Raw genomic sequence first — 24822 nt, 5'->3', positions numbered from 1 at the left:
TGGTACATGGAATGCTTGCCCAACATTCATCCCATCCCTGATGACCAGACTAATTAAATCATGGTGATCCCATTCTCTCTCCCAGTGATTAGCTTAGGAAGACTCAAGGGAAAGGACTGCTGCCATCTCACTAACAGAGGATAAGAACCAGGAAAATCAGTGAGAAGCACAGCTACACCTTGACTATCCATCTGTATCTAGAACCATACAATCTCTGCTATGTGAGATAATCAGCTTCCTGATTGTTCAAACCAATATAAACAGAAGTATTCTTTTTTTTTTTTTTTTCAACGTTTATTTATTTTTGGGACAGAGAGAGACAGAGCATGAACGGGGGAGGAGCAGAGAGACAGGGAGACACAGAATCGGAAACAGGCTCCAGGTTCTGAGCCATCAGCCCAGAGCCAACGCAGGGCTCGAACTCACGGACCGCGAGATCGTGACCTGGCTGAAGTCGGACGCTTAACCGACTGCGCCACCCAGGCGCCCCAGAAGTATTCTTAATTAAGGATGAAGATATACTAAAGACATTATGCAAGAAAAATTAGATTATACAATTAAAGATGTTCCTAATAAGTAAAGAAAAAAAAAAAAGTAAGTTACAAAGCAGTGATAGTATAACCATTTTTTGCTTTTAAATTGCAAATAAGTGATATGTGTGGACAAAATTAGACTAAAATCTGTCAGTAATGGCTGCTTCTTTGATAGGATTACTAGGATCTTGAACTTCCTATATTTTTCTACTATTCAAACTCTTACATATTCTTTTGTAATAAACACGATAAATATTTTTGTGTAACTGTGAATGTTTGAGAAGGCCAACTCTAACATCAAACAAATTAATCTATCGAATTAACTATTCTCTAACTCATTTAAAATTTGACATGCTTTTTATGCTAAATTCTTAAAGTATGATAAAAGTGCTAGGGTAGAAACCACTATCACTAAGTTATGGTGGAGGAATGAAAACTTAAGTTGCAGTTGCCCTCTCACGACAAAGTTCAAATTAGTTTTATACTATATCGACTGAAAGAATTCCCTTCTCCATAGCTGCCTATGCCCTGCACTCCTGGGTCTGCTACCTGAACCAGAAAGAGGTACTAAGGCAACAGCAGTCAGCATTGGGAGTGTGAAATATACAAATGTTCCCTGACATTTGTTAATCCATTTGACAAACATTTCTGAAGCATTTGCTATTTGATTTCACTCATCATCTCACTCAGTTCTGACAATAACCCTGCAAAGTGCATATTAGTATTGTTCTAACAAGATCACATATGAGGATCTCTGAAGTTAAATAGCTTATCTAAGATCACTTGGCTACTAAGCAGTAAGGAGAGGGCAGGAACTCATTTTCTGACCCTCAGTTTGTGTAGCCTTCTAAAACCATCCGATGATCTGCATTCAAGTTACCTGTTACTGGCTATTCGAGGGCTTAGGCAAATCACTTAATCTGTCAGCTTTCTAGTACCTTCACCTAGAAGATGGTGAAAACAGGAGTATGTCATCAGACTGCTGTGAGAATTAAATGCTTTAAGACATACGAAAATGCTTTAAAAGTTATTACTTTTGCATATTACTATTTCATACCCCTATGTGATGTTAAATAAAATGTTTCGTATTATAAGTTGATTATTTTTAGCTATAGCCCCTCATCACCTTTTTTGCAGCCTACTGAAGTTTAAGTGGCATCAGAGAAATCTAACTTTTTTTTTTTTTTTTTTTTAAATCAGCACATAGCCCGAGGCGGGGCTTGAACTCAAGAACTGTGAGATCATGACCTGAGCTGAAGTTGGGATGCTCAACCAACTGAGCCACCCAGGCACCCCCAAATCTAACAACTTCTTGATACAGGACTAACTTTCAATGTCCCCCCAAATAAGCTAAGTATTGGCAAAACCTGAACCACTATAATTTTCATTTTGACTAGATAGTGTATTAATTTGGTTCAAATTTCAAAAGACACCAAAGGGTAGTTGGTGGAAAGTCTTCTGAGATGGGCTCCGAGCTTCTCAGATTCTCCCCCCCCCCCCAGAGATAACCAATGTTTTTATCAGTTTCTTATGTATTCTTCCAAAGTTATACAGGTATATCTATCCTCTCCTGCTCACTTTTTACACATATGGTAGTATCCTACACACATTTCTTCACCTTGCTTTTTTCCACTAACAGCATATCAGTAAATAAATGGCTGGTTGTTTTTTTTTTATAGCTGCATTAAATTTAATTTAATCCTCTCATTTTTTTTAAAGATTTCTTTAAAAAAAAATTTTTTTTTAACATTTATTTATTTTTGAGACAGAGAGAGAGAGAGAGGGAGACACAGAATCTGAAACAGGCTCCAGGCTCTGAGATGTCAGCACAGAGCCTGACGCGGGGCTCGAACTCACGGACCGCGAGATCATGACCTGAGCCGAAGTCGGCCGCTTAACCGACTGAGCCACCCAGGCGCCCCTAATCCTCTCCTTATTAAAGGACATTTAAGCTATTTTCAAAGCTACAATGAGTAATCTTACACATTTAATATTTTGTAGGTATGAAAATATATCTAGTACATAAAATCTCAGAAGTGGAACTGCTAGGCCAAAGATGGATACTTTTAATCTTTATAGGTATTACTAAACAAGAATTTGAACCAATTTATATTCCCATTGGCGCTTACTTCCCCAAACCCTTATCACTATGTATTATGAAACTTATATATTTTTTCAGTCTGCTAGCTGGAAAATGGTATTTCCCTTCCCATAATTTTTAGTTTTACTTTGTTACAGATCCTTCTGAGAAGGGATAAAGTGCTGACAGGTGCAAAAACAAGGTGACAATAAATTTATTCTGCAAATCTCAAAGAATTCAAAAGGCAAATTTTATAATAAATTTTTACAAAGCTCTTTTTAACCCAGCAGAACCCAGCAGAACCCAGCAATAATAGGCATTGCTCTAAGACATAGTTCAGGGTAAACAGAGAAACAGGTTAAAGCAGGATCAGAAAATATATGCATATTAAATTCATGGTAAGTTACTAAGAGAAATTAAGGATAGATAGTTTCTCTGTTTCCCTTGAGTTTTAAAGTTTGATTTTTTTTCAATTCAAAAATATTAGGAATTTCTATATAATAAGTTCTGCTAAAATGCTTGTTTTGAACATTGAAATTTGTTCCAATTTGACTGATACATTAGGGAACAATATGAGCAATTTAGTCTGTGAGAAACACTTAAGTGAACACAAAAAAACTACACCCAATTGCACTAAGCAGTATGTGAATACACAAAACATGCACATCCCTCAAACATCTACCAGATAATCAAGATAGTGTGGTACTGAGATAAGGATACACATATAGGTCAATGGAAAAAAAAACTAAAGATCATGAATTTACGATCAACTGATTTTTGACAAGAGTGCCAAAATCACTCAAAGGGGGGAAAATAGCCTTTTTAGCAACTGGTGCTAGGACAACTGGCAAGCCAGGTGCAGAAGAATGAAGTTAGACCCTTATCCCCATGGTACACAAAAACTAACACAAAATGGACCAACGACTCGAATGTAAAACCTAAAATTATTTAACTCTTAGAAGAAGACAGAGGAGTTAATCTTTATGACCTTGGATTTGGCCATGGATTCTTAGAAATGACCCTAAACGCACAAGCAACAAAAGAAAAAAACAGATGAATTAGATTTCATCAAGATTAAAAACTTTTGTGTTTCAAAAGACACAATGAAGAAAGTGAAAAGACACCCCACAAAAAGAAAGAATGTGCAAATCATGTATATGATAAAGGACTTGTACTTAGAATATATAAAGAACTTAATAATAATAAACACGGCAAATAATCCAAATAAAAAATGAGGAAACGATCTGAAGAGATATTTCTCCAAGGAAAATATATAATTGCCAATAGGCACATGAAAAGATGCTTGAGGGGTGACTGGGTGGCTCAGTCGGTTGAGCGTCCGACTTCGGCTCAGGTCACGATCTCACAGCTCGTGAGTTCGAGCCCTACGTCGGGCTCTGTGCTGACAGCTTGGAGCCTAGAGCCCGCTTCGGATCCTGTGTCTTCCTCTCTCTCTGCCCCTAACCCACTCGCATTCTGTCTCTGTCTCTCTCAAAAATAAACGTTAAAAAAAAAATTAAAAAAAAAAAGAAAAGATGCTTGACATCACTGGTCAGTAGGGAAATGCAAATAAAAAACACAAGGAGGTTAACACTTCACACCCACTAAGATGGTGATCATCAAAAGACCAGATAATAACAACTGTTGGCAAGGATGTGGGGGAATTGGAGCCCTCATACATTGCTGTGTGAATGTAAAATGGTGTAGCCACTCTGGAAAACAGTCTAGCAGTTTCTTCAACAACTAAATAGGGAGTTACCATAAAACCCAGCAATTCCACTGCTAGGTATGTACTCAAAAAAATAAATAAAAATAAAAACCTATGTCCATACAAAAACCTGTGTACAAATGTTTGCAGGAGCTTAGCCATAACAGCAAAAAGTAGAAACCACCAGATGTCCATCTTGATAAGTGGACAGACAACATGTGCTATACAGCCACACAAGGGAATGTTATTCAGCCATAAAAAGGAATGAAGTACTGCATAGATGAGCTTTGGAAATATTATGGTACGTGAAAGAAGCCAATCACAAAAGATCACATATTATATGATTACACTCTTATGAAATGTCCAGAAGAGGCAAATCTATAGAACCAGTAATGAGAATTAGTAGTTGCTTAGGGCTAGGGGAGGGGAGATAAGGAATTGATAGCTAAAGGGTATGGAGCTTCTTTTTTGATGTGATGAAAATGTTCTAAATTTGACTGCAGTGATTGCTGCACAATTCTGGGAGTATATTAAAAACTATTGAATTGCACATTTTAAATAGGTAAAGTGTATGGTATTTGAATTATATCTCAATCCCTCCCTGGCTTGCTGGAGGAGGGGTGGATGGGGGATGGGCTAAATAGGTGATGTGTATTAAGGAGGGCAACTGTTAGGATGAGCGCTGGGTGTTACATATAAGCGATGAATCACTAAATTCACTCCTGAAACTAAAATTACACTACATGTTAACTAACTAGAATATATATAAAAACTTGAAACATAAAAAAGCAAAAACAAAAACAAACAAAACAAAATCCCATCTCTCATCTCTCTTAGTTTCCCTCATGTGTATGAGTCACATCTTCCATATCTGGTCTTTAACTTCCTGTCAGATTTCCAACAAACCTCCTTTACCACTTTATAATAATTTACAAGTGGCAACTCTTCCCACACCTACTTCCAAAACCAAATTTCAGGGTTTTTTCGAAGCAAAAGTACCATATTCATTATAATGTTTATAAATTTCTTAACTATTTAACATATATAAAACTGAACTATCATTTTTATTAAGTTCCTATCTTTTTTCTTTTTTTTTTTTTTAATTTTCAACGTTTATTTATTTTTGGGACAGAGAGAGACAGAGCATGAACGGGGGAGGGGCAGAGAGAGAGGGAGACACAGAATCGGAAACAGGCTCCAGGCTCTGAGCCATCAGCGCAGAGCCTGACGCGGGGCTCGAACTCACGGACCGCGAGATCGTGACCTGGCTGAAGTTGGACGCTTAACCGACTGCGCCACCCAGGCGCCCCAGTTCCTATCTTTTTTTATGTGTTACTGTCAAAGTTTTTGAGTGTTATGCCTCAAGCCTGTCTTTCCTCTAGGCTCTGTTTTTTATTGCCCAATTTTGCATAGTGCGGGGATTTCAAGGAATGCATATGCCACATTATAGCAGAACTTACTGCGGAATGAGATGACAACATCTCCCCCAAGTATACCATTACCAGAAACACAGTTCAAAGCTGGATAAATCACCAATCCAAACTTACAATGTTTCAACTGGTCTTCACTATTTAAAAATTTCAACTGAAGGGGCACCTCAGTGGCTCAGTTGGTTAAGTGTCCCAACTCTTGATTTCCGCTCAGGTCATGATCTCACACTAGTGAGATCCAGCCCTGAGAGGGGCTCCATGCTGAGCGTGGAGCCTGCTTAAGATTTCTCCCTCCCCCTCTCTCTCTGCCCCTACCCTACTTGCATGCACACATTCTCTTTCTCTCAAAAAATAAGTTACAAAATTTTTAAAAATTTCAAACTAAAATGCTAAAAGAAATAAATGCCATTAGGGATACTATAGGAATGACGTGGGGAAGTTTTCTTTTTTTTTTTTTTTCAAGTTTATTTTGAGAAAGCGAGACCAAATGCACACACGTGCAGGAGCAGGGTGAGGGGCAGAGAGAGAGGGAGACAGAGAATCTCAAGTAGGCTCCTTGCTGTCAGCGTGGAGCCCAACACAGGCTCAATTCCACAAACCATGAGACCATAACCTGAGCTGAAATCCAGAGTTGGGCGCTTAACTGACTGAGCCATCCAGGCTCCCCTGGGAAAAAGTTTTCAATGTTTACATTCCTATTTTCCAGAGACCTTATCAACACCAGGAGATGGTTCTGAAGGGGAACAAACAATATTCATTGCAAAAGGAAAAAGTCAGTAACTTATGGAGCCTAGCGACCCAAGATGCTTCCTCTGCACTACTTGGGCTGTTCCTTTCCAAATCACAAAAAATACCACTTTTATTTCAGTTTCTATGGCTTCATTCATTTCCCTAACATGGGAGTCATTCCCTTTTCCCTTCATCTCACCAAATCTCACACTTCTGATCAAAATCCTTTATAGGTCATTCCCCCCTTCCAGCTCATTCTTCATTGGTTTCCTACCTCTCTGAGTTCCAACAGCACTTACTATATGATTTACACAATTTTAATCTCATATTGTTTGCTCATTTTATTCATGTCCCTTGAACGTACAGCTCCTCAGGGAGAGAATCATGGCTAATATTTCAGAATCCACACAAAGCTTGCACAGTATGGAGTACAGAGTAAGAGCTCAAGAAGTTTTTGCTACTGGGTGATAAACAAGACAAAATAATGGGCACCAAATAACTTCACAGTTTTTTTAGTTACAATGTAACCATTTTTGTTAGGAATGATTTGAATGCGTTTCAAGAAGCTAAAATTTTAACTCAGCTGTGTTGAATATATATACATATATACACACACGTGTGTGTATATGTGTGTGTGTGTGTGTGTGTGTGTGTGTGTGTGTGTGTGTGTGTGTGTGTATATGGCTGCTAAGAAAACAAAATCCTGTAAAACCTCAGGTGTCTTACCACAAAGAAGCTAAACAAGAAATTATAGCTGTTTCACTAAGCGTTTTTAGATTGTAGACCCCAATTCTACATTATAAGATGTATGGAAGCAGTTTTATCTGTAGCAATTTTATCACAGTGACAAATCATCCCTGAGGAGTGATTTTCAAAGCCTTCTTTTGGTAGCAGAAACCTTTTTTCAAACAAAAGGCTAAGTGGAATCCTACCATACAGAAGAAAAGGAGAGCTGAACTTGCGAAGGAGGAAGGAGGAACCTGTAGTTCTCCTCAAATGCATACCACCTCTTGCCTGTCCCCAATCCCCAAATGCAGTGGGCCCTTAAGGCATCCCTGAGAACATACAGTGCTGAAAAACACTCATAAAACAATCAGCAAGCTGCCATGAATAGAAAAACACTAATTTTTAAAATGTAAAGTTTACTAATCACTAAAATGTAAAGTTAAAACTTACCCATTTCTACTGAAAACTCTCAGCCATGCTTTGATGTTTGGTCCCAACAAACACAAACAAGGTACAGTAGTAAAAGTAGACAAAATAACTGCAAATAAAAATGTTTCCAACACCAGCCTAGGAAAAAAAAAATCATTAATTTTTTTAAAAGCATTAAAGATTCATATACACACACAATCTTTGTTTCTTAAATACATTTAATATAAAACCATTTTCTTACACTTTACTTTGAAAGATAACACAAGTCCTACCAAAATGATAACTATAAAAAATGTATTGAAATGCAAGCTCTAAAAAACAATCTAGCAAGTATCTGGCTTTAAAGACAGAATTCAGAAGTGTTAAATGCCTTGTAATCCATACGACACTCCACTACGAGAAACCCCTTTTCTAGATAATTAACTTTCTTCCTGAATAGGCTCTGGAACTTTCTTTCGCAACCACTGGTTCAACTCTAGCTTGTATTGGAACCAAACGGAAAGCTAGATAAACTAAAATTAGGGGGCTGCACCCCTAGAGTTTCTGAGACCTGATAATTTGCCTTTGATAAAATGCAGATGCTGCTGGTTTTAGAACCACTGCTCAAGACATTCATCCTACTCTAAAATGGATTAAAAAGAAACTACCATTTCTCATTACAAAGGTCTTATCCTCCCCTCTCTAGGAATTACCTGTGAATTTAGTGTGTATATAAAACTATACACATAACTATGTGTGCGTGCGTGTGTTTCACTGGTTTCACCGTAATCATTAATCACTGCTAAATGAAGTTTCCCAATCCATGATGAACATATATAAGAAATATTCATGAATTGAGTTTTTTTTTTTTAAAACTGGTCAGCTCTGAAAAAGTTTTGAGTTAAATTTTACCTTTAAACTATAAACATTAGCTTATTAAATAATTAAATGCAGGGATTTATTGACTTTTCTTGAGAAAACAAACTCTTTTCAAGCACTTCAGAATCACATTTCCTAAGAACTGATATGCTAACTGTAACTAATTTAGACATGTCATTATAGTAAATTCATTCACAAGTCCTAAGGGCCACACATTTATTGGTATAGTATAGTTTCTCATCTACCTCCCCACTCCCCACATGCAATGCAGTAATAGAAGGCTAGTTGATAGGAGCATTTAATGAATTTTGTCATTCTACCACTTTTTAAAACAATAACACTACTAAGGAAAGGCAATGATGTCAGTATCCTTCTGTGATCCAGTAATTAAACACATGACAGTTCTTCTCTAATCACCAACAGATTTAATCTTTGTTTAGTATTAGTAAGCGAGCATTTTAAAACATAGTTGCCTTGGGGCTTCTGGGTGGCTCATTCGGTTGAAGGTCCGACTTTGACTCAGGTCATGATCTTATGGTTCCTGAGTGCAAGCCCCATTTCAGGCTCTGTGCTGACAGCTCAGAGCCTGGAGCCTGCTTCGGATTCTGTGTCTCCCTCTCTCTCTGCCCCTCCCCCACTCACGCTCTGTCTCTCAATCTCTCTCTCTCTCAAAAATAAACATTACAAAAAATTAAAACCAAAACATAATTGCCTGAAGGTAAAAATTTCACACTTACTCTATGAGTGGTGCTCCATACAGAACAAAAATTACATGAAAGAAGAAACATGACATAAGAAAGTAGATACAGCATTTCAAAAACCTGGTTACCTAAAAAAGAAATAAGAATGATTTAAAGACTCAAGACAATGCTTAGAGGACAGCAAATGCTTCCAATTTATCTACAAACACAACTTCTTCCCATGGGTGAAACAGCTGAATATTCTTTCCTTTGAGTAGCCTGAAGTCAGATCCCATGTCTGGCACACATTCAGGTGTATGGCCCTCTATATAGCTCCACACAACAGCCTACAAGTTACAAACCGACCCTCATATTCCACCCACCCAATCAGCACTAGAATCAAAAAGCATTTCTGTTCCTAGGGTATCGAGCTATGTTATTAATCAGTATTTATAAAATATTTACAGACAACAGGATGCTAGAACACAAAAAAACCCACACAGTCCTAATTATGTGATACATGAAATATTTGCAGAAAATAATAATTCTTTTCATTTAAAAACAAAATTCCTAAGAAAACTGTACCAATACTAAATTAATCCCTAAATCATATTCATGTTATTATATGATCCATTTGAAAAAAGACCTGCGTGTCCGCAAATCAGAGTGGGACCTACTTGATTTGAAGCTTAAAAAGATCTAATTATAAAACACATGTTGAGTTTTTTAATTACAGAGCAGTAAATGTGTTTTAAATTACCTAGGACAGTTTACATATAGTATTGGATAACGTTAAGTGAGGACTTTATTAAAGTAATAGTTAAGTGTTATACTCTAGTAAACATTTCAGAAAGTAGATTCTAACATCTGAAAATTCTAACACTGGTCAAGGAAGTGTCACTTCCTTGACCAAAACATGGTCAAGGAAGGCCATGTTTAAAACAAAGCTACCACAGAGGCTTTTTTTGTAATTTCTGAGAAACCCATTAAGTTTCTTTCAGAAATGCAAAAAAATAAATGAAAATAAACTAAAATGTCTTCTAAAGTTTAAAGATAGGACTACTGCATCACAAATTTATCTTCAATGGTGACTTAAAACATGACTATATAGGTTCACAATGCTATAGTATCCACTGAAGACACTCTAATTCCACAGCTGATGCATGGCTAGGATCTATCAAACATTGTAGGCAGCATTCCAGCAATAATAGGCCACTGATTTTGGCAGGGGGGCAGGGGGAAACATGTCCTCTACTCACTGTAAATAACCCCATAATGACATGACTAATACTTCATTCTTTCATTAAAAGAAACACCATCTCGGGGCGCCTGGGTGGTGCAGTCGGTTAAGCATCCGACTTCAGCCAGGTCACGATCTCGCGGTCCGTGAGTTCGAGCCCCGCGTCGGGCTCTGGGCTGATGGCTCGGAGCCTGGAGCCTGGAGCCTGTTTCCGATTCTGTGTCTCCCTCTCTCTCTGCCCCTCCCCCGTTCATGCTCTGTCTCTCTCTGTCCCAAAAATAAATAAAAACGTTGAAAAAAATTAAAAAAAAAAAAAAAGAAACACCATCTCTATCTAAAAATCAGTTATCAAGAAATAAGCCTTACCTTATAGGATAATGAACTTCTTTTAGAGGATGCATTTGGTTTCACTACTAAATATAATACTAGATTGACGGCAGTTACAAAAACAGAACAGACGCACAACCATGTCAAGTGTGTTTCCAATATTGAGAAGTTCTCCAAGAAGAATGATGGAATGAAGATGCTTAGGATAATTGAAAATATGCATAAAAGATGAGTATACAGTAGTCTCTTGATATCAGTATCTTTCATGGTGTTTTCTTGAGTGGCTATCTAATGAAAAACAAATTAAGAAAAGAGCATATGCAATAATGACCTTTTCCATTGTTTAAATGCTCCAACGCCTAAAAGTAAGTATGTACCAATTTTCTATGTGCAATAATGTATTAGTTTCAGAGTATGAGAAGATGCATATGTATAAATTCACATGTAGAGTAATATGGTTCAAAAAAGCTCTCAGAGGCTAAAAAGGACAAATTTACGAATATCTTAAACATTTGTAACTGGTTTCTGTCAAAGGGTCATGTCCTAGGCCCAATTAAGGGGTCTGGTTGTTTGGTTGTTGTTTTGTTTTGTTTTTTCCCCAAAATCACAGAGGTGAAAACAACATGCATGGATTAATGATTTGCTCTTATTGGAAATATAAGCTATGTGTTCTAAAAACTCCATGAATACACTCTGGCTAAACTGTAGGTATTCCTTTTTTAACCATTGTGGACCCCTGTCTAACCCCTGCCAGTAGTTCACACCTTCTGGCAAATGACAAGTGACGCCAAGTGCACACTTGAATACTCAAATGGTGGCCAGTGTAATCAAGAAAGTTCAAAGAACGTTATGCTAAACTAAGGCAGCCCAATGCTCCAGAAATACCAAAATGACAATGTCTGTTACAGGTGCTAGGTTCCAATCAAAACTAGAGCATCAATGAAGGAAAAAAGAGTCTACTTTCTCTTTTTATAAAATACACATTATATGTCATATATATATAACAGAGCTTATACATAACATTGGCAAATGTTAAGCAAGGGCTTTATTAAAGGTAATAGTCCACATGTTACATTGTGGCGAATATTCCAGAAAAACAAAAGGGCAAGTGCAGGCCTTATACTAACAGCTCTGAGCTAATTCGCACTGTAATTTTCAAAGGCAAATAGTCTACTGATAAGGAAACAGGCTAGGACACTTTAGGAGGCACGTCCAAGGTCCCAAGCTCTCAAGCGCTAGAGCCATGTCAGTCTCACCTCTTTAATATAAAGGTATACAAAGAAGGTGAAAAGGAAAGTTTTGCATAGCTCCTACCCTCTGCCGGCTGAGGGGCGGGGCAGAGGATCTGGAATACAGGGTCTTAAGAGCTACCTCACTTCCTCGGGCATTTTTCTGGGCCACTCTCAGAATCCCAAATGACATGAGCAGATTTGGATCTAATACAGTGAGCAAGTACCCAAACTCAAATGCTTACTGAATCAACGAACGAACAAAAAAGGAAGAGGATGGATTAAGTGCCCCTCCTGAGAAAGAAGCCCGGGGCGGGGGGGGGGGGGGTGCACCTGGGCGAGCACGCGAGGACGCCCATAGGGCGCCCCTCGGGAGGCCACGGCCCTGGCCTCCGGCGTCTGACCTGGCCCGGGTCCGCAAGTATTGAGGCTGGAGAGAAGGCCTTTCTGGGCGGCTCGCATAGAAGCCTTCCCGGAAATCGCGGGACTGGTCTCTACAGCCCCACCCCAAACTGGGTCGCGGGGGACTCTGCCCAAGCCTCAGTCGGCGCGAGCGTGAGGAACGAGGAACAAGTTGAGAGGCATAATCAAAGAGCACCGGCGGGGAGACCAGGAGAAATGTAGGGTCACACACAGAAAGTCGACTCCAAAAGAGGGCCGGTCCATCAGGGCAGCCCCTGGGTCACTCCGGAAGGGTGGCGTTCGAAGGGACGGGGCACAGACGCTGACGGCCACATGGGCAGTTGGTGGGGGCTGCTTGCACCCCCCGGAGGCTCGCGTGCCGGGAGGGTTCGGCTTGGCTTACCTACTCTCCCGCCCGCGGAAGAGAAGCGGGGGTTACTACCTGCCACCATCAAGTACGACCCGCCGTCCTGATCTTCGCGCATGCGCAGGCCTGTGGGGGCGGAGACCCAAGATTGCACAGCCAATTGCAGAAGTGGAGGGGCGGGCAATGGGAGCAGCCTCGCTTCCCGCTGGCGTTTAATTCCTCCCGCGGCTTTTCAGGGGTGGGATAGGCGGGGCGGGGGGCGGAGGGGCCGGAAGTGGCTTTTCGTAACCCGGAAGGGGAATATTTTTCTGGCTATTGTGTTGATATTTTCAAGCTGCTGCAGTTTCTGTGGCCAAGGGAACCGTCGGGGAAGGATGGTGTGCGAAAAATGTGAGTTAAGTGGCCGCATCTTTGTGAGAAGGAGGCTAGGAGGAGCTAACTGGGCTTCTTCGGGTCCTTGTCTTTTGTTTATTTTTCTTTCAGCCTCAGTTCTTGTGTTCCAGCCTCTGTCCTCTTACCCTTTTTGACCATTCCTGTCCCTCCCCAACGATCGTATAGTCGTTTTGCGTTCAGAGTGGTCTCAGTTTTGTAGATATTTGCCTATTTCCTTTGCCTTCCCCTCCAACCCGGGATCTTATCCCATACAGTTCTTGACTGGCTCCTTCGCCTTACAGACCCTCAGGGTTGGACTGGATCTTAAAAGTCCTAGAGTTGCCAGATTTAACAGACATTTAAAAAGAGGAATACCTTTTTTCTAGAAGTATGTCCCATGCAATATTTGAGACATGTCTTTGCGTGCTCTTCCTCACTACTGAAAGTACTTTTGACTGACTTTTAGGACATGACAGTACTGTTGTTTTGAAATTAAAACATTCGTTGTTTTGAAATTAAAAATTCACAGGGCATCCTATATTTTAACTAGCTACCCTAAGTTAGCATCCTATCCGATGGCTTAGATACTCTTTGCATGCATGCCTGTGGTATTGAGGCTGGGTTCAGAAAGTCTCACCACCTTCAAAGCAGTCTGTGTAAATGTCACTAACTTTTAGAGAAGGCTTTCCACCCTGTAGTCGCCATTTGGTGATTCTAATGCAAACCCTTAAGGTTTCTAGAAAGTTTCTTACGATTTTTTGACATCCTAGACTGTCTATACGTTTTAAAACGGCTGTCATATCCCTAAGTCTTTTTATTCCTCAGCCTCTCTGGCTCTTCTAGGCAAGGTTTCAAGTCCTCTTATCTGTGTTAACATTAACATGATCAATTTTGTTTATATCCCCCCTAGTAGATAAAACTTTGAACACAGGCACCCATAATTTTGAATCACAGTTCTTATATTAGGTAAAAGAATAACCATGGGCAAGTTACCTAATATATCTTGGCCCCAGTTTCCTCATCTGAAAAATGAGAATAATACATAATTTATGGGGTTCAGATAATGTAGGTAAAGCCTGATATAAAAGTGCCTTCGCGTATACTCAAAAACTGGTTATTTCTATCATAACCCCCAGTATGTGGCACTGAGAATTAAACTCTCCTTCATTTTATGAGGGGTAAAGTGGAAATAATGTATCCATTTTTCTATGCTTTATATCATCATCTCACATTAAGCTTTAAAAAAATTGTTGATGGGTGCCTGGGTGGCTCAGTCAGTTAAGTGTCTGGCTCTTGATTTCAGCTTGGGTCATGATCTCACTGTTTGTGAGTTTGAGCCCCACATTGGGCTCTGCGCTAACAGTGAAGAGCCTGCTTGGGATTCTCTCTCTCCCCTCTCTCTCTGCCCCTACCCTGCTTGTTCTCTCTTTCTCAAAATAAATAAACTTAAAAATTTTTTTTAATTAAAAAAATAAAATAAAAAATTATTGCAATGTAATTGACATAGGTACAATTCACCCATTTAAAATGTATCATTTTGTTATTTTTAGTATGTCCAGAGGGCTATGCAACCATCACCACTATCGATTTTAGAATATTTTCATCACTCTGAAAAGTACATTAAGCTTTTTGACATTGATGTCCTTTAATTCTATTCTATCCTGTACTTAAGCAGTTTTTTGGTTTTGCTTGTTTGAGTAAATATGGCTTACACATTTAGATTATGCACCTTCCGTGATACCTTTTCTCTCATGTAGTGTAGTTCTAAACATATAAATTTGTCTTTCTATGTAACTTGTGTTAATTCTGTACATTTTAGCTTTAGAGGACGGGTATTCTGCCTGGTTTAATTTGTGTGATATGCTTTACACCATAAGTGCTTTTTCCCAGGGAAACTAAGGATACTGAGCAAATTGTGAGAGTTAATTTCCTAAGGTACATAAAAATTTTGAGGACTCAGGACCTGATGTGGTATTAAAATAAATACACATAGTTGGTTCTGGGACATGCTATGTGTTATAAAAGGCCATTTGCTTTTCTACTTCCCTGCATGTCTGAGAGTCCAACTCTATTATTTCTTTGTTCTACTGCCTTTCTACCTTCTATACCATCTTACTCCTCAAATAAAATTATACTCTTTTTGGGGCACTTGGGTGGCTCAGTCGGTTAAGCATCCAACATCGGCTTGTGGAGTCGAGCCTCACGTCCGGCTCTGTGCTGACAGCTCAGAGCCTGGAGCCTGCTTTGGATTCTGTGTCTCCCTCTCTCCCTTCCCTTCCCTGGCTCATGCTCTGTCTCTCTCTGTCTCTCAAAAATAAATAAACATTAAAAAAAATTTTAAGTATACTCTTTTTATTACATATTTCTTATCCCCCATCTATCAACTCATTCCACTCACCCTATAAGTAAGCTCATATCTCTCCTATACATAAAGGTAGACTCTCAAGCAACTACCTAGCTCTCTCTTTGCCTTCACGGTAAATTTTTTGAAAGGCTTGGTTATTTTTGTTGCCTTCATATTTTGTTACTTCTTAGTGCTTTCCAAACTTTCGCTATGCCCCACTACTGGAAGAACTTTCAGAAGTTCACTGGAGGTCTCCTAAACACCAAATTGAAAGACCTTTCTCTCAGTGCTTGTCTATGCCTCTGACTTTGAAACTTGGTGTAGATTCTCTTTGAATTTACTTCTCCCAGTGCTTCTTTACTTTTATAATCTCCAAGTTTTCTTATTTTCCTTATCCCCTTAAAGTAGATGTTTCCCAGTGATCTATATCTGACCTTCTTTTGACTCTTCTTGCAGTTTTAAAGAACAGTTGACTCTTTGTTTTAGAAATATCTGGCTTCAAGTAGCAGATCCATGCCAATGAATGTCTAATCCACATCTCCAGCTGACTTCTCTCTAAACTAAGCACCAATAGAAAAATTTTCTCTAAACAATACTGGGACCCTCCATCTGGTTGTTACCTAATGGTTTAGTACTTCCAAGACTGAATGTGTCGTCCTGCTTCACAAACCGGTACCTTCTCTCCCATCATTTAATGGCATCACAATCCTCCCAGTCACCTATTGACAAAGCCTCGATCATCTCTCATTCATTCTCCTATCCCTTTGTGAACTTGCATCCAAACACGTGTATGCCCTGCTTATTTTACTCTCATTCAACAGCTCCGACTTTCCCTAGCCTTTCAAATACCCTAGCTGAGGTCTCCATCACTCTGAGTTAGACTAATATTATCCCCTACCAGCCCCTTTCCCCTCAAACCGTGCTCTTCCAGCCTTTGGCTCTTCTCAAAAATGTCCTGCATGCGTGTGAAGACCAGTAGGAAAAACTGCACAAATGAACCAGTTGGTACCACTAAAAGAGTATATTTCCTGATCTCCAAGATCTTTTTTTTTTTTTTTTTAACGTTTATTTATTTTTGAGACAGAGAGAGACAGAGCATGAACGGGGGAGGGGCAGAGAGAGAGGGAGACACAGAATCGGAAACAGGCTCCAGGCTCCAGGCTCTGAGCCATCAGCCCAGAGCCCGACGCGGGGCTCGAACTCACGGACCGCGAGATGGTGACCTGGCTGAAGTCGGACGCTTAACCGACTGCGCCACCCAGGTGCCCCTCCTGATCTCCAAGATCTTTAATACTATGCATCAATCTTTTTTTACTTCTCTTTAGTCAGCCTTCGCCCTTTGTCTCTAGTGACTATTCCAAACTCTTCAGTGCCTTAAACTTCCCCCACCTTCATCTACCCCATCCTGTGTTGACAAATAGCTCCTTATAGGTATAAGAAAAGCGAGGTAATTAAATGGGAACATTCCCAACATTTCACCTTACTTTTACTATGCCTATAATCAGTTCTGCATCCATACCCATTTACTTCTTTCCTTTTATTTTTTCGAGGAAAATCCTATTTGTGTTCTTGTTGCCATCCCTCCCTACCTTTTTCAGGTCCTTTATTTGTCTCTCTATCTTTTGGAATCTTTTAATCAGCTCCCCTTCCATATAAAAATGCTCAATTAAATCCTAACTCCACCTTCCATTCTTGCATTTTGTCACCTTTTCTTTTCATTCATGCAACAAGTATTATATTCCTACCAAATGCTAGATAGTAGGACCAAAGGTAAGTATTTTGTCTTACTATCCTTCATCAGTATGCCAGGACATGGCTTAGAGTAATCACAACAGATATTTGAACTGAACCTGATATAAGTGTACTGTATCATTTCCTGAATTTAAAACCTTTAATACATTCTCAGCGAGCAGACAATAATTCTGGCTTTCTGTGTTTGGAGCCTGGCATTCAGGATGACCCTCCACAGTGAGGTCCCAGCTTATCTTTCCAATTACATTTTCACTTACCTTCATTACTCTTTATCCAAATCAAAGTACTTTGCATGCCCATGAGCTTCCCATGCCTTTCCTCGGGATACGTCCTTTTTCTAGTTTGCCTTCATCCTCTCTTCTTTTTCTTCCCAAAGCCATTGTAACATGCAGACACTCTCTCTACTGCCTTCTCCTGAAACCCCTGGACTTCCGTAGCCAAGGTTATTTCTTCCTTCATGGTATTTCTTCTGGTGCTTAAGTTGTCAATTACTATGCTTTTTGTTTTCTAGCTTACATTTTGGTTTGAATGGTTCTTTTTCAGGGGTATCTACCCCCTTTAAGAACCTGGAAAAGCTATGGACTCTTACAAGAAGAAAAATGGATATACAGTAGTTTGGTGTACAACTTCACCTTGTTCATTTGTCTTCTGAGGTCTACCCCTGGAGCCCAGGTTAAGGATTACTATTGAAGAAAATAGCATGTTGTAGGTTTCTTGAAAGTAGAGCTTTATCTAAATTACCATTTTATTTTTCTCTAAACTTTGCATAGTGGTTTATGTATCTTAAGTGCTTAGTATGTTTATGGAATAAATAGATCTATCAGATTTGTTGAAAGTATACAGGTACAGGGAAAGCCTATCATAAGCCATTGTGCTGTACAGATTTTACTGAGAGTCAGTTATCCATTATCCACAGCTGGTAACTTCAGTCTCAGTTCATAGCCCCTACCCCAGCATGAAAAGTCTCCGACTGTAATAAGATAGTTGATACCATTGTGAACTTTAGGCACAAAGTAGTGTATTTATTAGACAGTAAATCCTAATTCCCCTTATTGTACTATCTTGTTATAACAGGTGAAAAGAAACTTGGTACTGTTATCACTCCAGACACATGGAAGGACGGTGCAAGGAATACCACAGGTATTTTTCCTTTTTAGAAAATAGAAGTTGAATCAAATATTTCCCGTGACTGATGTTTTAGCCTTTACACTATTTGTGTTTTGTGCACAAAGTATTTCATCTGTTAAATATTAAAGAACTCTAGATCCCCCCAACAATTTAATATCTTCTTCTATTTAGTTTTCTTGGTTACATGTTAGAGGTTCCTAATCTATGAGGTAAGAGATAGCAAAATCATTAAATGATTTTCAACTAATGAGTATATCATAGTAATTGATTTGATTCAGCTTTATTAGAGTATATATTTAATTCCCCCTTTCTTCACCTGACTTTTATATTCTTAAATCATTTACACTGTTTTCACTTTCATATCATTATATACAGTTAAGATGTTTTCAAAGGGAAAGAAAAGAAACACTTATACTGTATTCAGGGTCGGTGGCACCAAAGTAATGGCTTCTAGATTTTACAATAGATAAATTAAATGCAGACCCGTTCCTAAAGTCCTGTTTTGAGTCTGAGAAGTAAAATGATGATCCAGAATTTTATTGTTTCATCATAAATATTTCCTTTTTAAGTGGTGTCTTAAAAACATGGCTATTAAATGAAGATTTTGAAAATGTTGATATTGGCTAGTCTATTGGTAGGAGGTCTAAGAATGAACTCTTTAACAAATTGTTAAGTGGTAAATGTACATGTTATGGTGAAACGTGCAGAAATAACCCACTAAAATATGTGTATATTTTGATATAGAAAGTGGTGGAAGAAAGCTGAATGAAAATAAAGCTTTAACTTCAAAAAAAGCAAGGTAGGTAAAGGAGCAGCTACATCGTGGAGACATAACTTTCCATTCTTTTTAGTCTTAAGCATACTGAACTTGGTGTGTATCATTCTGTTGTGATTTAAACAGAGTTAGGTACCAGCATGCAAAGCCAAGCTATTTGTTATAACCTGCCAGTTTCACCCTGATCCTCCCCACTCTATCAATTTGTGAAGATATTACTGCTCTTTTTTACCAGAAAACATGACTTTTATTTCATCTCATTCTTTTTCTTTTCTGCTCTTTTCTTTTCTTTTCAAAACGATGGTTTCTGGCCTTACCCCCCCCTAAAACTACTTTGCAGTTTCATTCAAGTGCTTCAGTGTGGTATGCAATAATACTGCCTGGTTTTGTTTACTGTACATTATTTCATCTAGATCTTCATTATTGTACAAATTGGAGGCAATAGAGAGATGTGGACAGATCAGAAGCTCTGGAGTCAGACCTAAATTTGTATTTAGACTCTGTCACTCTCTTGCTCTGAGACCTTAAGGAAGTTAAGCCAGTTTCTTGACTTCTCTGAACTTTATTTTTTCATCTAAGAGTGGAGATAAAAATGTCTCCTACCCTAAAAACCACTTTTTGACACCATGCTTTATTTATTATTCCCAGTCTTAAAAATTCCATGAACTCTTCCAGCTGCCATCCCATTTCCTTGCTTCCCTTCACAGCAAAAGTTTTCAAAAGCCTTGGGCTTTCTCAAGGTCTATAAGTTCCATTCTCAGCTTCTGCCACTCCGGTCGGGTCTTCAGCCCCATCAATCCCTGCAGCTGCTCTCACCTAATGGCAGCAGGATCACACCTAATGGCCACTTCTCTATTCTTTTTTTTTTTTTTTTTTTTAACATTTATTTATTTTTGAGACAGAGAGAGACAGAGAATGAATGGGGGAGGGTCAGAGAGAGGGAGACACAGAATCTGAAACAGGGTCCAGGCTCTGAGCTGTCAGCACAGAGCCCGATGCGGGGCTCGAACTCACGGACCGCGAGATCATGACCTGAGCCGAAGTCGGCCGCCCAACCGACTGAGCCACCCAGGTGCCCCCCACTTCTCTATTCTGATCTTGATTAACCTTTTAACAACTCTCATTTTTGCAACCTGCTATTCTCTCTTTTTTTCTTCTCTTCTCTTCTCTTTTCTCTTCTTTTCTTTTCATAAGCTCTACCTCCAGTGTAGGTCTGAACTCACAGCCCCAGGATCAGGACTCGCATGCTCCACTGACTGAGCCAGCCAGACACCCCTGCAACCTTGTATTCTCTTGGCTCTGGGGTACCACCCTCTTTTCTCCTCCCAACTCACCGTTCCTTCTCAGTCAAGTGCCTCTGGACTCAATCCTAGACCTTTCTCTTTTTTTTTTCTATTTACAAATATATAATCTTTCCTCAAGTGACTTTAGTCCAATGACTTGAAATTCATACTGTATGTTAATAACTCAGATTTACATCTCCTGTCCTGACTTCTTTGAGCTCCAAACATATATCCAACTGCCTACTTGTCTTACCATTTTGATGTCTAACAGGCAACCTCTTGGTCCTTGTCTTCTAATCAGAGTCTTACTGCACCACTGTCCGGTCCAGTTGTGCAAACCAAAAAGCGAGAATTCTGCACATTTTCCTCACTTTCCTTTCATCAGTAAATTCTTTAGCTCTACCAGCAAAATATAACCTGAATACACTTACTTCACTGCTGTTACCCTGTTCCAAACCACTGTTATTTCTTAGATGCTGTAGTAACTTTGTATCTTTCTGCTTCCTCTCTAGTTCCCTATAATTCAGTCTCATAGTAACCAGAGCAGTCCTTTAAAAGGCACATAAGTGCTTTTCTCAGAACGTGCATTGCTTTTCTTTTCAGGTAGAATATAATCTAGGCCCCCTTCCACTTTCTTACAAGATTCTCCATGATCTGGCCCCTCCCACCTCTCTGACTTCCAGTTGGACTACTCCTGCATCAGACAGGCCAAGCCCACTCCCATTGGCAGAGGTTTATGTTTGTTGCTCCCTCCTCCTAGAGCTCATCCTGCAGAGTTCACATAGCTGGCACCTTGTTGTTGCCAGGATCTAGCTGAAATGTCATCTCCTAAGGGTGGGTCCCTAACCAGCATCTGAATTAATATCTTCCCCTCCTTCTCCTCATGTCTGCCACAGTGTCCTGTTTGAATTTTCTCTACAGTGTGTATCACTGTCTGAAAACCATGTTTGTTCCTTTACTTATTGTCTGTCTCCTCACTACAATGTCAGCTTGAGAGGGTAGAGGCTTTGTCTGTCAAGCTCATTTTTGATATGTAAAACAGTAACAGGCACATAGTAGGCACTCATGTATATTTGCTGAAAGAATTAATACCTATTTCATGACATTGTCCCAAGGATTAGAAATAATAATAACGATAATGATAATAATAACAATGAAGCTTTTACTACCTGCAGTGCCTGGCACATAATGGTGCTTATTAAGTAATGGATATAAAACAGCATAATAGATTTAATCTTCAGTAGAGCATCTCCCTAAGTATTGCTCTGACTTATTGATGTCTTCTAAGACAGTTCAGTTATTATTAACTAAGTTGTAATTTTTACAGACTATACAGTTTTATTTATTTATTTTTAATTTTTTTGTAACGTTTTATTTATTTTTGAGACAGAGAGAGACAGAGCATGAACGGGGGAGGGGCAGAGGGAGAGGGAGACACAGAATCGGAAGCAGGCTCCAGGCTCTGAGCCATCAGCCCAGAGCCCGACGCGGGGCTCGAACTCACGGACCGCGAGATCGTGACCTGAACTGAAGTCAGACACTTAACCAACTGAGCCACCCAGGCGCCCCAGACTATACAGTTTTAGATACCTCCAGTTACTTTTTGCTCCCAGCCTTACTCCAATATCATTAATAAATAGCTATTATTTTTGGATACTCTAAATATCTCACTTTGGAAAGTGTACCATTATATTGCATTGAATCTAAGATACCAACATTTAGAAGAGGTATCATTACTTTAATAAAGAAAAAGCTCTACCATGAATTGTAAGATGTCAGACATATTAAAATGTGCATTTTAGGATTAAATACGGTTTTAAACAAAAGTAATCTCTAGACATACGGATGCAAACAAATTGAGCCTCATTAAAAAGAGGAATAGTGTCTATGCTATCTTCCTTTGTGCAGAGTAAGGTGACATTCTTTTGGGTTTGGAAAAATTAACCTTTGAAAATAAGCTGTTGTGCCCCAAGAGAAGAAACCAGCTCTAGGACAGTGTTGGTATTCAGTACATGAGTATTGTTACAAAAGTTACAGCCAGTTTAGGGGGAATTATTTTCTACTCCAGCTGCTATAAAATGGCATTTTTATATAGCAGAAACTCTTCTATGCAAAGGGATTGGATCAATTAGTTGAAAATGTCAGCTAAAATAGGCAATCATTAAAAGATACACATACCTTATTGTAAGTCATGGCACATGACATGTACATGCATTCATCAGTCATTTGGCACTGAGACAGGCCTTTTGAGTATGAGTCTACTGATAAGAGTTCTTCATCATTTTCCTCACATAAATCATAACCAGAATGCACATTTCCGGTATCTTAAAGTAGAGCAAGAACTGACAACTTGTAAAGTGCCAAGTCCTTCCACTTATGATTTTGCCTGTATTTTGAAGTTGTCTCACCTAATTCAATGGCAGTTCAGTGATTCACATCTATCTAGCCATCCTAAAGCATTCTCATAGTCTTTCATAGAATTGGTCACTTTTTGCACCCACATTTCATCAGTTTCCATAATATTTAACTATATCATACAAATAGATTGGCAAATACAACTCGTAGAAACAGGCTTGGGATTAAGTACAACTGATAAGTCGTTTATAAGCATACAACTCACATGGAAGGGGTAGGGTTGTGCAGGAGCAGTGAGAGAGGGTAGCTGGCTGCAAGCGTGCTGTGGCTATCAACTGTAAAGTTTGACAGAGGGAACAAAGCATGGATTAATCCCATTTGTTGCCTAAAGGAAGTCATTTAACTGTTTCTTTTCTGTTTTACATTTTTCTTTCTTTAAAAAAAAAACAACTCTAGATTCGATCCATATGGAAAGAATAAGTTCTCTACTTGCAGAATTTGTAAAAGTTCGGTACATCAGCCGGGTTCCCATTACTGCCAGGGCTGTGCCTACAAAAAGGGTAAGTTTCTTTCAATACTGTTTTTCTGTTCATATCCAGCCTACATTTGGCACTGACTTAGATAGCATAGAAAAGGAGTAGCCTTTCATAGTTTCAGAGATCGATCCTGTTAGTCAAGTGCTCTTTTTTCTAAGGCAAGATGACACTTAGAACCTGGTTCATAGCTGCAAGTCCGTGCTTGCTTTTTTCTCTTCTCTGATGCTGTTAAATTATGTTTTAAGCCTCAGGAGTGACTTAAATAAACCAAAGTGTTAATAGTAGGTATTTGATTGGTATTATGAGTTGGTATTATGATTTGATTGCTTACATGTTTTGTTTGTTTGTTTATTTTAGGCATCTGTGCAATGTGTGGAAAAAAGGTTTTGGATACCAAAAACTACAAGCAAACGTCTGTGTAGATGTGTCAATGACGTTTCTGGCTTTCTATGTGATTTTACCTTTTGCTTTGAATTTCCAAGGCATAACATAGATGTTCAAGTTAAAAATAACACATTTTAAGACAGTTAATATTAAACCGTTGATTACCTGATCAGTATTCTTTTTTATTTTGCTTTCAAGAATTTCTAAACAACAGTGTAACTAGTTTTCTGCCTTAGTTCTTTTTCTCACAAGCGACTTGTTGAATTAGCATAAGTGGAAAATTTAATGAAAAATATTTTCCCAGTTCTCTATATGCTTTTTATTTATCATTATTCATATAATTCTTTTCTTCACCCTCTACTTTATTTATAGATATTACAGAAGTGGGAAGGAGATTACTGATTGATATTTTGCTCTGAATTTTGCATCAGACTTGTAACTCTTCCCTCACTCCCTTCTTGTTGCATGGTTCTTAGAATGAGCAGTCTCTTTATTAATTGTAAGTTCACAGGGCATTGAAACATCTGAGACCATTATTGCTGAATCGTTCCTTAGTAATTAGCCCAGACCCCAGTCATAAGTTGTAGTGATGATACTTTTTATTTGTTCTTGATGCCAAAGTGCCAGTCCCTTTCCTATGAGAATACAAGGGTCAGCCCATGTATGTCCAAATGAACACACTGGATTTCAGAAAAATACGGGTTATGCACATTACCTTGAATTGGAACAGTCACGAAAGCCAAAACAACAGTGTTTGTCCATGGTAGTGTGTAACAAATGAGTTACTACTCTTTAGGAAGGCTCCTTGAAGCAAAAACCAATTTTTTTCCTTCTCTCCCCACCCCCAAAAATAAATAGAACAAAACCAACATTTTGACTCTTTTTTTATATATAACATAGACTGCTAAAAGACTACGTTGAGGTTCAGACAAAGATTTTTCTTATGCTGCCTTCAAAGGTTTTGGACTTCTGCTTTTGAAGCCTGCAGCCTTCTGTGGGAAACCAAAATCATACTCCCTATCGCCAAGTGCAGTATGTGAACATACATATCACTATAAAATATGTAGGAGAGAGAACATGATACACATGGTGTAGATACTACATTTCTATTTGCTTTAAAATTATTACGGAAAGGGGCGCCTGGGTGGCGCAGTC

The 24822-nt window shown here is 38.9% G+C and overlaps 3 protein-coding genes across 7 annotated transcripts in view; 2 read left to right on the top strand and 1 right to left on the bottom strand.

Annotated features, from left to right (window-relative positions):
- PIGF (phosphatidylinositol glycan anchor biosynthesis class F) overlaps window positions 1–24822 on the bottom strand; it is a 95510-nt gene that overhangs the window by 21418 nt on the left and 49270 nt on the right. The window contains exons 1-4 of one of the 5 annotated variants that reach the window (XM_040453833.1): window positions 12775–12917; window positions 10780–11028; window positions 9231–9322; window positions 7657–7773 (exon numbers count right to left, since the gene is read on the bottom strand). In XM_040453833.1, coding sequence (XP_040309767.1) covers window positions 7657–7773; window positions 9231–9322; window positions 10780–11007 — 437 coding nt within the window. In that variant the 5' untranslated portion in view covers window positions 11008–11028; window positions 12775–12917. Of the gene's footprint in view, window positions 1–7656; window positions 7774–9230; window positions 9323–10779; window positions 11029–12214; window positions 12559–12603; window positions 12622–12774; window positions 12918–24822 lie in introns of those variants that run through there. The other 4 variants (XM_040453830.1, XM_040453831.1, XM_040453832.1 and 1 more) reach the window with 4 other exon arrangements.
- On the top strand, window positions 13042–24536 carry CRIPT (CXXC repeat containing interactor of PDZ3 domain). The gene is made up of 5 exons (XM_040453839.1): window positions 13042–13128; window positions 18281–18346; window positions 19079–19133; window positions 23204–23307; window positions 23641–24536. Exons 1-5 carry the CDS (start codon window positions 13113–13115, stop codon window positions 23703–23705), a joined length of 306 nt encoding a protein of 101 aa, XP_040309773.1. The 5' UTR covers window positions 13042–13112; the 3' UTR covers window positions 23706–24536.
- Window positions 23224–24822, top strand: part of SOCS5 (suppressor of cytokine signaling 5) — a 129109-nt gene continuing 127510 nt past the window's right edge. Inside the window, exon 1 of the mRNA XM_040453825.1 lies at window positions 23224–23307. The gene's annotated coding sequence lies outside the window, so the exon portion shown is untranslated. The remainder of the gene's footprint in view (window positions 23308–24822) is intronic.

Source organism: Herpailurus yagouaroundi, unplaced genomic scaffold (genome assembly GCF_014898765.1).
Source record: "Herpailurus yagouaroundi ecotype Mexico unplaced genomic scaffold, PumYag 210, whole genome shotgun sequence".
Lineage (NCBI taxonomy): Eukaryota > Metazoa > Chordata > Mammalia > Carnivora > Felidae > Herpailurus > Herpailurus yagouaroundi.
Note: the sequence above shows the minus strand (reverse complement) of the source record. Positions and strands in the feature narration are given on the sequence as shown.